Here is a 13,223-nt window from a genome sequence, read left to right as displayed (position 1 = left end):
GAAGGGCAACAAGGCTTGTGAAGGGCTTGGAGAATGTGTCCTATGAGGAGAGACTGAAGGAACTGGGGCTGTTTAGTCTGGGAAGAGGAGGCTGAGGGGAGACCTTATTGCTCTCTTCCAATATCTGAAAGGTGATTGCAGAGAGAGCAGGGTTGGTCTCTTCTCACTGGTGACAGGATGAGGGGAAATGGCCTCAAGGTAAGTGCCAAGGTAAGTTTAGATTGGATATCAGGAAAAGCTTCTTTACAAAAAGGGTTGTGAAGCGCTGGAATAGGCTCCCCAGGGAGGTGGTTGAGTCACCGTCCCTGGATGTGTTTAAAAACCATTTGGATGTGGTGCTCAGGGGCATGATTTAGCAGAGGGTTGTTAGAGATAGGGTAGTATGGTTAGGTTGTGGTTGGACTCAATGATCTTTAAGGTCTTTTCCAACCTGACTGACTGTGATTCTATGCTTAGGGGTTAATGTATACATTAATCTGTAAGCAGTTCTGATTCTCTGTCAAGCATGTTATGCTTCCTCTTTTTTTTTTTTTTTTTTTTTTTTTTTTTTTGGTCCTGCATATTCTGATAGGAAGATGGGAGTATTATTAATGTCTTGATTTCTGACATCATAGGGAGGCCAGAATGTCTTCGTTGGCCTCACAGTGCTTCGCAGTAGCTCTCAGAATTGTTTTCACCTCTCAAAACAGCTATAAATAGTCCATTTTGATCTGTAAGCACCTGACTATGTTGCCATAGTAAATGCAACTAATGCTTAGGTGAGAATCCTGTGAGCTCTCAGCAAATAGCTGTAAAGATTGTAGAATTCCTTTAACAGAGAATCTGTGCATTTGTTACTCCCTGCATTGGTGTCAAACATGAGGGAGCACGAGTAATAGGCATTAACTGTTAAGTCATTTGCTGCAGAACAGCTAATTGTTGAGGTAAATGGTTCCATACTTCTACTTACCACTCCTGACTGTCACATTTCTATTTTTTGGCTGCCCAGTTGTAGTCTTTTTTGTGAGTTAGAGATTTGAAGGATTATACTCGGAGAAAAGTAACATCTAAATACCGCAGAGAAATAAATCGATATTGTTTTTAAGTGTGATACAGCTTCATGTGTCAGGGGACAAAAATGGATAGAATTTTTCTTTTAAGGAAAAATGTAATCCGTAACAGAAATAAGAGGGCATGGGAAAGAAAATGTACCCAGGGCAGTCCTTTACAAATAGACAAAGGATTGAAATACGAATTGGTAGTAAGTGGAAATAAATGAGAAAACTACTCAGCTTGACAGAGTGGCCTCCAGAGGCATAGCACAAAGTGCCTGTTTAGAAACACAGAACTACTGCTGGATGGAGAAGGCATTTGTCCTCAGGACTTTTCCCTTTAGCCAGTTTCCCCTTTGGTACCCTGTTGCCTCCTCATTATTCATCTTTTTTTTCTAGTCCGTTTATGCGGTAACTCTGTCAATGAATTCTTCCTAAAACAAACAAACAAAAACACAGGATTAAATTTGAATGGCAGTACAGGAACTCATGGTTATTCCACTGCTAGTTCCTCTGTGATAGAAGTAATGTGCAATCCATGCACTGTATTGTGGGTATTGAAGACAGATTTTATTTTCTCATGAGCAGTATCCATGGCTTTTTCAGTTTCAAATATGTTAAACATTGAGTTATGTAAAATTCTTTGCTATTAAGTAAATATTGTGAAAGTATATATTTTATGTTACATGTGTACAATTGTTTACTCTTCTGATTTTATGCACTTTACGCACAATATATATTGTGCCATTAATAAAGCTGCTTTGTAAGAGTAATTTCTATAAGCATGTTACGGTTTTCAGTAACTGTAGGATAAGGGATACTTTCTCCTACTTCAAGAAAGCAGAACTCATAAGTGGATGCGTTTCTGTGGCTCTGATTGGAGCAGTTTGAGAGTACTGCCCCTGTGGCTGAGTAGTAGATTTCTTCCTACATTGTTCAATGTGGTGCACTGCAGATCAGTGGTACAGTTTGCCAGATTTTGTCTCTGTGCTGAGATCAATAGGCTGTTGCACACTGGTTCATTCTCATAGTTCATTTCTGGTTCATATCTACTTAGAAATGATGGTTTTGTAACAAACATGAAATAGGAAGCAGCATAGCTTTAATTATACATGAACTTCATTTATTCACCCACAAGTTGAAGCAGGAGTTTTGTTGTTCGCTGATTTCGTTACAAGAGAATTCTGAGCAATGTGGTTATGATTTTGGCTGACGTGTAGTTGAGGAGTGTGTAACAAAGTTGTGTTTCATGTCACACGTAACTGCTGAATCAGTTTGTGTTGCCACTGCTGGCTCTTATGCTCTCTCCATCAAAATGTACAGCCCTTCCACTTTTTTCTTCAAATTTCCCATAAGTGTGGAGAGTTGTCACTTTCCTCCCTCTGCTGGATGATAGCCCTCTCTGGGAAGCAGTAATTTCAGGTGGGCAGTTTGCAGAGGAAGGAGCTACTGCCCACCTGGAGTGAAGACATCAGTGAGCAAATGTGCAGCCGTAACTTCTGCTGTCAGATAAATGGCTTTATGTAAATTCAGTGACGACAGAAGCTTATACAATGTCTCTGAATGATCATTTTTGCAACATTGGCTAACACTGATGAATTCATACAGATGTTGCTCACTGAGCATCGTGTTCACATGCTCATCAAGCAGACTGCCAGAAGTTGATCAGGTCTTTTCTTTGTTTCATGAGATTGTCCTCCAAAGCAGTAAGCCACTGGCTGTTGAAAATTATTAGTTATCATGAGCGTACAGAAAGTGAAGTCATGATGGAAAGCTGTTCTAATCTAGAAATTATTTAACTTGCTTTTAAGTTATATGTTAAAAAGGAGGGAAAGTTGCTGGGACTACCCCAGTCTCTCCTCTAGGATACATAAACGGTTTTTTTTAACATACTGCTGATGTTTGAACGCAATCAGAAGCATTTCCAACTGTGGGCTCTGCTATTTGACAAGCTGTAGAGCCATTGAAATATGTGTTGTGCTGAGGGAATGATCTTATGATCTGGGGGTACAAAACCAGAAATGTTCTGTGTTGAGACTGAAGAAAGATGAACGGAAACTGGCCCATAAACAAGAGAGCCTGTTAGAATTTTGGATTTGGTGTTTGTGTTTTCAATATGCCAACTAACTCTTCGTTTATACAGATCTTAACAAATGGCTTTGCACAATCTCATTCTTGTTTCCGTTATCTGCTGATTTGAAACATGACTTCCTAATTCACTGACAGAATCTCACGTTGCTGTAGGGGACTGTTGTACTTATACATTTGGTAAAAGCACTGTCAACATCACTGCTAAAAATAGTCGTATGAGAACTGCAAGGACTAATGTAAAGCATGTAGAAATAATATGCTTAAGATAGAATGACTATTTTTCTTTCATTCTTCTATTGCTGTTTGCTTTGCCATCACCTAGATTTCTTGGCTCTTACACTAGCTATGACTACTTGAAAAGGAACATCAAGTGGTAAGACTTGTTGATGTGAGGATGTTCTCAGGTGTCCTCTCACTGTTACATTTCATCACGGGCATTATGTGCACTTCAAACTTTAAACACATGAATTCTAAAAGTTATTACTATCTACTGAAGTCCAAAATCACAGGGATTTGCAAAATTAATCATTTTCTGAAAGAAGCTTTTTTGAGGAATATTTCTACTACAACCAAGAATTATTTTAAAAATGAGATTTTTAAAGTTGTGTACAGTATGCACATAAAGCTAGTGAAGCTTAAGCTGATTGCATTTCTAATTAAGATGGCATTGTTCAAATACTGGGTGTATTTAGAAAAATTATACTAAAACTCATCTTCCTTTTGGCTACCTATTTTTACCAAAAACAACCTATCAACCCCTTGAGAAGAGGATTTATATTCTTATTTTAAAGATGTGCTAAACTGGAAAGTACTTTCTTTACTGAAAATACCCCTTAATGAAATTGAAAAATGAAGATCTGTAGGTTATTGTACAAATACACCTGAAATGTCATCTGCCTTTTGTTTGCCTTGGTTTGTGTTACTAATCTTCTTAAGATTCAATGTTGTCTTGAAATATCTTGTGCTTATTAATGAATGTTTTTATACTAGAGGAAAGATATTTAAGAAAAAGTGCTTTAATGTTTATAGGAAAAAGATGGAAATCGGGTGATCGTAGGAGAAAAATACAGCAGAAGCTCAGAGCCCTGAGGAAACAAAAGTCTTTCTTTTTTCCACTCATTTCAACAGGGGGAAGCCAACTGATGCTGAATCAATGGATAGATCTGTTGGTGACAAGCGCTATGAGCCAATCCCTCAAGTTGCAACTCCTCCTCCTGCTCCTTCAGTCCAGTACACACAACCTCAGTCAATTAATAGTCCTGTCCTGTCTCTCCCAGCACATCACAAGCCTGCACTTTCTGAAGGTGAGCAATTAGAACGCTAACCTGCTCATGTGATGCAGGTATGAAATGTCACATTCTTTTGTGAATGCTTCAGCATGCGTAAGCTGCTAGCTGTGTTTCTCTTTAACTGATCTTTTGAGTAATTAAAGTTGAGGTTGAGTTTTGAGAAACAATTCAGGATCTTATCTGAAACTTTAACTTCCAGGTATTGTTAGTCACTAGAATTTTTTTTTTTTATTCTGAAATAGAGTGGTCTCAGAAAAGATTAAATAAAATTTTGAGTATTTAGATGTTCCTTATGCTTTCAGATGGGAATTCTTTAGGCATGAGTAATAGTTGTAGGTTTCTGAAAACAGATGTTGTTTCACATCCTTCAGAAGAATGCCCAGTCCAGCTGAATTTTGCAGTTTTTTGCAAGTGTGTAATGATATTGTACTTTGAAAAATTGAAAACAGGTATTACTAATTAGTTTAACCTTCTTTTTGAGCAATTACACCGTTGTGGCTAACGCCACTATTTAGTGAAACAATAGGTAATTTTGGTTTTTTTTTTGTTTTTTTTTAATTAGAATGAAGTGTAATAGAAGAGATGATGTAAGAGAGCTGAACGTAGTAATAGGTATTTTATATAGTACAAAAATGGACTAAATGTGCCTGCTGTGTATAACTAGAAATTCCTGATAATTTTTCTTCAATTCTGGTGTTTGTATTGCAGTTAACTCTGTGTCTGACCCTCCTCCGCCTCAGAATAAGCCAGCAATTTTCAGATCCTCTAGAGAGGACACTGTACAGTCCACCTTTTATCCCCAGAAAAGCTTTCCTGACAAAGGTCCTGTTAACGGAACTGAACAGGTTCAGAAAACAGTCACTCCTTCTTACAACCGTTTTACAACAAAACCTTACACTAGTGCTGCAAGGCCCTTTGAGCGCAAGTTTGAAAGTCCTAAATTCAACCATAATCTCTTGCCAAATGAAGCTCAGCATAAACCAGAGTTGCCATCAAAATCTCCAAATTCTCCTCAACCAATTTTGAAAGCACACAGCTCATCACAGCCTCCTGAGTTTGACAGTGGAATGGACACCTTCACTGTACAGGTCGACAAGCCTAAATATCAACCAAATAATGTAAATGCTGTGCCTAAAGCCATTCCTGTAAGGTAAGCTGCTTGGGTTTTGTCTCCAGTACTAAGTCTGTAGGAGTTAATCTGTTAAACCATATAACTTTTGCTGTGCTTCCATCTTCTGCTGATGTCAGTCCGTAAGCAAAGATAGCTTAAAGGTTGATACTGTGATTCTACGACTGTGCAAAAGAGTGCTGTAGAGCGCTCAGATTCTTAACATGTGTCCAGTGTCATGACTTGTATTTTCTCTATATGGTTAGAGAAAGTAGGTGCATACTATGTTTGTATACAGGATATTTCAAAAGTAGTCATAAAAAACAGAAGTCACTCCATCAGTCTTGTTTGGTTTTCTTTTCTGTGAGACCAAATAAGGCAAGTTATTTTAAGCACTTATTTTCCCAAAGTACTTAAACTATAAGAATTATGTCACCAGCAGCAAATGATAGCACTCTAATCTTAAACTTTGCTGACTTACTCAACTATTTTCATTAATATTTTCAGAATAATGTTTTTTTATTATGATTTTAAAGTTAGTAATGAACAAATCATGCTCCATCTTGTTTGCTTTTTCAGTAACTCAAATATTGAATAGAATAAATCCTATTTGCTCTTGATCTTAGGAATGTTTTGATGCAGTGCAGTTGCAGGCTGCACAGATCTTGAAATTATTGTCATGTTTTGAGTGAAATACTTTTAGAAATCAGAATCTACTCTAACCATTTGATAACATTCTGTATCTTTTTATTTGTATCTTTACAATCTGGAAATGTGTGCCTTTTTTAAGGGTTTTGTTTTCAGTGCATGTCTTGCAGCTATTATGTTCTCCCTCATTAAAGCTTGAAATAAAAGGTTCAGTGGAGATGGAATTATAAGTGCTATTTGTTAATGGTATTGAAATCATAATGGAATTTTGGGAAGGAAAGGAAATCTTTGGATGTGCAATATATTTGGTTTTCGCTAGTTGAAACGTGTAACAAAGAACAACAAGCTGCTTCAGTAAAATTTCAGAGGTGGACACGTGAAAACTTAACATTCAAGTAGTCCAAAATCTTGCCCTGACAACTTTCTAAACGTGTTCAGAGTTTATGTGCATTGATTTTTGTCTTATTCTGGTGCAAATGTCCTTTTCTCATGGCAGAACTTGAAGCACTTGTGTCTTAGGTGTCCCTCATAATTGAGTGTTAGACACAATTAACGTGTCCTTATCAGAGCTTGCTAGCTAGTGTTAGGCTGTAAACTAGCAAAATGAAGAGAAGACAGTGATAAAACTGCTGGGCTTAATCTTTGTTTTATATTCAGCCCTTCAGCACTAGAGGATGAGGAGGAGGAAGACGGACACACTGTTGTAGCCACAGCAAGAGGTGTATTCAACAGCAATGGTGGTGTATTGAGCTCCATAGAGACTGGAGTTAGTATTATTATTCCACAAGGAGCCATTCCAGAGGGAATAGAGCAAGAAATATATTTTAAAGTCTGCAGAGACAACAGTATACTTCCACCTTTGGACAAAGAGAAAGGTAAGAGCTGGTACAGTTTATTATGCTGTTACTTAATATTACTATTTTCTAACAACAGCAAAATGAGCTATAAGAGCATGTTCATGTGCTTCCAGTGTATTTTATGTATTTCTGTCTGGAGGTACAGAGTATACATCTCAGAAACAAGAATTAAAAGGAAAAATATTCAGCTCGGTATTGGAATTTTCAACCAAGATAAAGGCTCTAAATCATAACTTGAGTATTTGTAGAGTTGAATGTAGCGTTAAAGCTTGCTATCAAGTTTGCTGAAGTATGGTTCTAAGCACCTTTTCCAAGGATCTTTGAAAATTCAGATTGCCTATGATAGCATATTCTTATTAATAGTATATACATTATTAATGCAAATTGAGTAGTGTGTCTTGTCGATTTTTTTTCCTAGCAGTCTCTTTCATACCATTACTTCAACATTCATGCAATTTCTGACTTAAGATACCTAATTTCCTCAAGTCAAGAAACCAGAAATTTGAATCTGTAATTAAAGCATTACTTGTAAAGGTTCAGAGTAACTGCAGATTACAAGTTAAACGTAACTGAATAATCTTATGTTACAATGGGAATTTTAAACTAAAAATAGACTTACACACTTGTATGTTCTGCATTCTAACTGTTATGATAAGAAGTCATAAGCTTTTGAGCTGCAGGAGGCTTGATTCAGCCCAGCATGTCATAAATCCATGCAGGTGGAGCACCACCAGCCACAGCAGAAGCATGAAGAAGGCTGCTTGCTAATATGGGGGTTGTTTTTTTGTGTAGTAGATTTTTTAGACTGTGATGTGTACCACTAGGAGGTCATTTCTTGTCTCTGAAGAAAACGGAGGAACAATTTTGTGAAAGCTGTTCCTTATTGACAGTTGAAAATGTTGTTGTTTTTTTTTTTTTAAAACTGAGTTGAATACCTTTGCAATGTAATTGTAATAATCTGAATCTATTTCAAGAACCACGGTTAACATTTTTTTCTTCTCTGAACTGTAGGTGAAACACTTCTTAGCCCCTTGGTAATGTGTGGGCCTCACGGACTAAAATTCCTGAAGCCAGTGGAGCTGCGCCTGCCACACTGTGCGTCTATGACCCCTGATGGTTGGTCTTTTGCTCTAAAATCCTCTGACTCCTCGTCGGGTATGCTGTCCTCCCTCTGTCCTTTTGGGGCTTTTGGGTGCTATCGTATAATTTAAGTTAATTTGGCTAAAGATGATATGTAATATAAAGAAAACTTGATCATTGTATTTGTGTCAAACTCTCTCATTTCACTTTCATTACAAATGTCTTTCTTACATTTATTCATGGTGCAAATTCATAGCTAAAGCCATGATTGACAGCAGAAAAACAGAGTAATATATTTAGTCTCTTAAATATAATCGTATTTTTCTATTCTGTCTTTTCTTGAGGACTGCTACAGCTGAATACACTTGAAATGATAATCGCACTAAAATTGAGAGGAAATGATTATGTACCTCTGATTGGCCTTTGTAACATAACTGGTGTTTGTCTGTTGCTTAATTAACCATATAGGACTCTGGCAAATCTTAACAATCTGCATGCTCTTAAATCATGATTTAACGCTTGTTAACTGTTTCCATGTGTGCAAGTTGATGCTAACAATTGGGTCATTTAAGAGAACTATAGTGTTTCAGTAAAAGCATTTACAATTCATTTTAATGTAGCTGGATTTTCCACAAGACTTTTCTTGCTTACTTCTGCCTATTTTTCCTCTACCGCCTTTTACCCAGAAGTTTCTGGTTGATAGTAAAAGTTGCAACTAGGTTGCAATTCTATTTACCTGTTCATTTTACCTCACTGTGACTTTCTGGGAACAGGGGGAAAATGTATTGGCTGAAATTGTCAATGAGAGGCCTATGTTAGAATTCTGGGCAAACTTCAAGCGTTTCAAGCAATTTCATGAAATGGCTGTGAGGTTACAGAAACATAAAAAATAAAAACCAAAAAGTTTGCGCATTTTGGGGGAATAAGTCTTAAGGTTTTATTCAGCTACTTTCAAAAACTATGGTGGAAGATATAAGCCATTCATGTGTACTATGACCTAAGCAATGACTGAACAATGTACTTCTGTATACAGCATTTAAGCCACCATGTATGCATATCTTCTGTCACTAATGTATTTATCACTGTCAACACCAAAGCACTGATGCTTTGAAAATGTAAAGCATCAATCTCCTTGATGGTGATTCAATAACTTAGAAGTATTAAAGGCAATAATTTTTAGTTGTTTTTATAAGCTACTATATGCATGGATTGCATGCATCTATTTAACAATGTGTGTACATGGCAGTGTTAAAACACAGATGCATAAACGATAAGGTCCTGAAAGGTAAAATTACATACAAAAATGACACAATACTTTTGTAACTAATAGCACCTGTTCATGAACTTACTTGAAGTGAAGGGAGAGAATTCAAAACGATCTAACCAATAACTGAATCTGGGACATTTTTCTCCCTTTCCAAAGTGGTGTGTGTGCGTGCGCGCATGTGTGGGAGCAAGAGCGTGTATATTAAACACTAACACTTTCTGTATTGTAAATATTACACCACATTCTGTTAATCTGAAATGGGATGTATATCATAACATTGCTCTTTTGAGACAAACTTTAAAATTAGGCAATTCTGTCTTATGATATGTAAGTAGACCATACTGTGTCTTAAATAAATTATTGTTTTCTCTCTTTTTAAAATAGTTGCTTATGGGACTCTGATTTTTCAGGTGGCTTTATAATAACAGCTAATAGAATTCTGGGGTTTTCCTCTCTTCAGTCGTCTGCTCTGCCTCATCTTTTCTGAACGTGTCCATGTTCTGTCCTAAAAATGACATTCATTTGCACTTAACATCCTTTCTGCTATGCTTAGGCCTCGTATGTTATTTTACTGGTAAACACCTTCAAACACTTTTATGATTTTGGTATTAAAAACAAAATAAACAAGAAAGCTTTTATGGCCACAACTATTTTAATATAGTACAAAATAGTGAAGGATCATTGTTTCAATTGCTTGCCTTTCTACTAACATAATCAGTCTTGTGAGTTTTGAGACTAAGTGGAACTTCCTGCATCTATAAAGTGAAACAGCCTCCAGCATTAAGGTTCTTAACTGAAATAAGTAGTTTTGGCTGGCAGCAGTAAACTTGTTTGTATTCTCTAACTGTACACGTGCCGCTTGTACTTTGTCCCTACATCAGATGTTGCCATCACTCAGTGCATTGTGTACTTCATTTTGTTTTCATGAGTTAAAGAAAATTGTGGAATGACATCACTCATTCAGTGCAGAAGTCTGTGGTGTATGTAGCCTATGTGACAGGGTTCTCTTAACGTGTTGCACGCTTCTCTAGAATGAGTGGCTTTGAGCCATTTAATGTCATTTGTACGGAAGGTATAGGAAAGTAGTAGTGCATTTTTCCTCTCTTCTACCGTAGTGGGGTGATGATGCATGATGCTTTTTCTATAGCAATAACTTTTAGAAATGGCTCTAGATTAAAGGAAAAACATATCCTCCAGTCAAAGGAGGTGTCTGAATATGCAGATGGAATTTAACCTTTGTCTGCTGAGATGGCGTCTGACGACGCTCGCTTGTAAAACAATATTACACAGAACTTTGACCGTGAGTTGGTATCTTCTGTTGTAAAAAATCTTAAGCATGTACCAGCTAACTGGAATATTTTCAGAATGTCAGTATTTCACCCTTCAAAATAACACTGTAGCTGCAAAATAATTTCTATTCTGTCTACAGTAATTTTCATAACAGAAAAGTAAATCTACCAATGTATTGGTGCTTAGTTAAAAGTTTGCTTCTGCTTTGACTTGTTTGTGCTCAGAATTATTCCAGAGACTTCAAATGTATCCTAACCATAGTTGCTTTTTGTATCTCCTAATTTCTTTGGCAGCTTAGGAAAGAGCCAGTGAATGCTTCATTCGCTGTTAACGCTTCTGAAATGAAAAGCACAATGTTGATGCTGCAGAGTAGCATGACTTGTATTTAGCATTTCCAGAATATCATACCGTCTGTTTAGCACAATTGATCTATTCTGTATTATAGGCAAATGAGGTGAAAGATTTTGTTAATAATGTGCCAGCTGCAGGTTTAAAAAAAGAAAAAAAAAAAGACATGTTGATTCAGAGCCTAAAAGTTCCTATCCAAGAGCTTGGTTGTGTCAAGTTGTGCACTGTTTGACAGCAGATACTAAACACCAGCATTGTGTTTTCCTCCCACAGGTGACCCCAAAACCTGGCAGAACAAGTCTCTTCCTGGAGATCCAAACTATCTTGTTGGAGCAAACTGTGTCTCAGTCCTAATTGACCACTTCTAAATACTAAGTTAGCTGACTCAAGTAAATAATGTGAAACTGAGATGGACCTTACATATAAACTGAACCACTCTATCAAGTATTAACTGTTCTATAAGTGATAATGGATCTTAGTGTTTAAGCATCTTGCTTTAACTAACAATGGTTTAGCAAGTACACTCTTTGAACCATGGTCACAATACATGCCACAAGCAGGGAGTGTACTGTGGGAACAAGGTAGGGTTCTTGCAGGTTCTGTATGCTTTGGTTTATTGGTTGTTATTTTGTGTTAATTTTTTGTTGTTTTAAAGGGCACTACTAGTATTTCATTGTTTAAAAATTGAAAGTACCAATGGGATTATATTCAGAGGAACTGAATTTGGTTCATGCTCCACTGGCAAAACACAGAATTTGGCCTACATTTTTAATACTGTGTATTTTCTAATTCACAAGACTACATTTTGGTCTCTAGTTTTTAAATGACTTTGAGTGTATGTGTCCAATGAAATGGCAATCAACTTTGGGTAGCACAGTTTAGATGTTTTCCTCTGCTGAGAGGCTAATATAAACACATCTACTTACTTGCTCTGTGTGGAAACATTGTCATGAGAACAGGGGGGAGGGGGAGAAAAGCATGTGGGATGACTATGGTTCAGTTGCCTCTGTGGATTTGTAAATTAACCACGTTATTACAAACCTATTAACCAGCAGGGATGCCTTACCCTCATGTTTTTAATAGTCTTAGCTCTCATAGTTCTCTGTATTAAGTTTGTATGGCTTTTGTGCTTACCTAGATAATATATCATGAGAGACTGGAGAGAGAGGAACAAAAAAAAATTGTGAATTTGGGTTAGAGAATGAGTACTGTTTGTGTTCATCAGCCAGAAGAGAACCAGGGGAAAATGATGGTATGTTTTCTGCTATGCATTTGAAAATTTATAGATGTTATAGAACGCTTGTATATAATGCGTGCATACCACTTTTGTTCTTGGTTTGTAAATTAACTTTTATAAGCTTTACCTTTTTATATATATAAATATATATAAAAACAAACAAAGTTTCTTAAGGATATCTTTGTATTCTCATACCTTTTGAGCCTTGAACTTTGACATCTGCAGCAATAAAGCAGCATTTCTACAATATACAAATAAGGACATTTTTTAAAAAATGCACAAAGTTGTTACCTTTTTAAGTGCTGCATTTAAAGAGTATAAGTCGGAATTCTCTACTTTGATTAAAATCTTGAAAAGTATCCCTACTGTAATTTGTCATAAGGATGCTGTACTATGTGCCCTGAAATGTATTTTTTTACTAATAGACGATTTATTACGGCACATCGGCACTACTACTGTTTAGATAATATACCACTGCATTCTGTTAATGAGTTATTAGCTATTCAGGTGTGGCTGATTTTTTTCTCTGCAGTTATTAAAATTACACATTTCTAAATATACAGAATAAAACTGTTTTTAAAATAATAAAGGAGATTCTAGTACCTTATTGTTTCTGAAATGCATTTATGTGAACGCAACAAAATCAGTTTTGATTTTCTGCATAAGTAAATAACTGGATTCTGTCGTAAGTTGTAATGTTAGACAACAGGGCTCCTGAGAGCTCCTTTGTTGGATATGGACAATGTTTGTGAGCGTGGATCCCCTCGAAATACTCAACACAAGATTTGTTCCTATATCTGATTCTGTATATTGATGCTAGTTTGTTTCTTATGCCTGTTCTTCCAAATACCTGCTAGTGTTCTAGCACGTCCATGTGCACGTAGTCTAGGTGTAAAATAGTTGAGTTAATCCTATAGAATCCCATTGTGAGGCCTGTTTGAAGTACTCAGTGATGAAGTAGTAAGCTAATCTGGTTC

The 13,223-nt window shown here is 36.5% G+C and overlaps 1 protein-coding gene across 6 annotated transcripts in view; it reads left to right on the top strand.

The window, feature by feature from the left end:
- The window catches only part of TJP1 (tight junction protein 1), a 71,703-nt gene extending 58,873 nt beyond the window's left edge, over positions 1 to 12,830 (top strand). For 2 of the 6 annotated variants that reach the window (XM_042875577.1, XM_042875575.1), the window contains exons 24-28: positions 4,251 to 4,426; positions 5,120 to 5,561; positions 6,825 to 7,042; positions 8,036 to 8,179; positions 11,283 to 12,830. In XM_042875577.1, coding sequence (XP_042731511.1) covers positions 4,251 to 4,426; positions 5,120 to 5,561; positions 6,825 to 7,042; positions 8,036 to 8,179; positions 11,283 to 11,377 — 1,075 coding nt within the window. In that variant the 3' untranslated portion in view covers positions 11,378 to 12,830. The remainder of the gene's footprint in view (positions 1 to 4,250; positions 4,427 to 5,119; positions 5,562 to 6,824; positions 7,043 to 8,035; positions 8,180 to 11,282) is intronic. The other 4 variants (XM_042875581.1, XM_042875579.1, XM_042875578.1 and 1 more) reach the window with 3 other exon arrangements.
- The last annotated feature ends 393 nt before the right edge of the window (positions 12,831 to 13,223 follow it).

The sequence above is a fragment of the Lagopus leucura genome, unplaced genomic scaffold (assembly GCF_019238085.1).
Source record: "Lagopus leucura isolate 7727_CA_CO unplaced genomic scaffold, USGS_WTPT01 Super-Scaffold_100015, whole genome shotgun sequence".
Lineage (NCBI taxonomy): Eukaryota > Metazoa > Chordata > Aves > Galliformes > Phasianidae > Lagopus > Lagopus leucura.
This window is presented reverse-complemented; position numbering and strand designations above follow the sequence as displayed.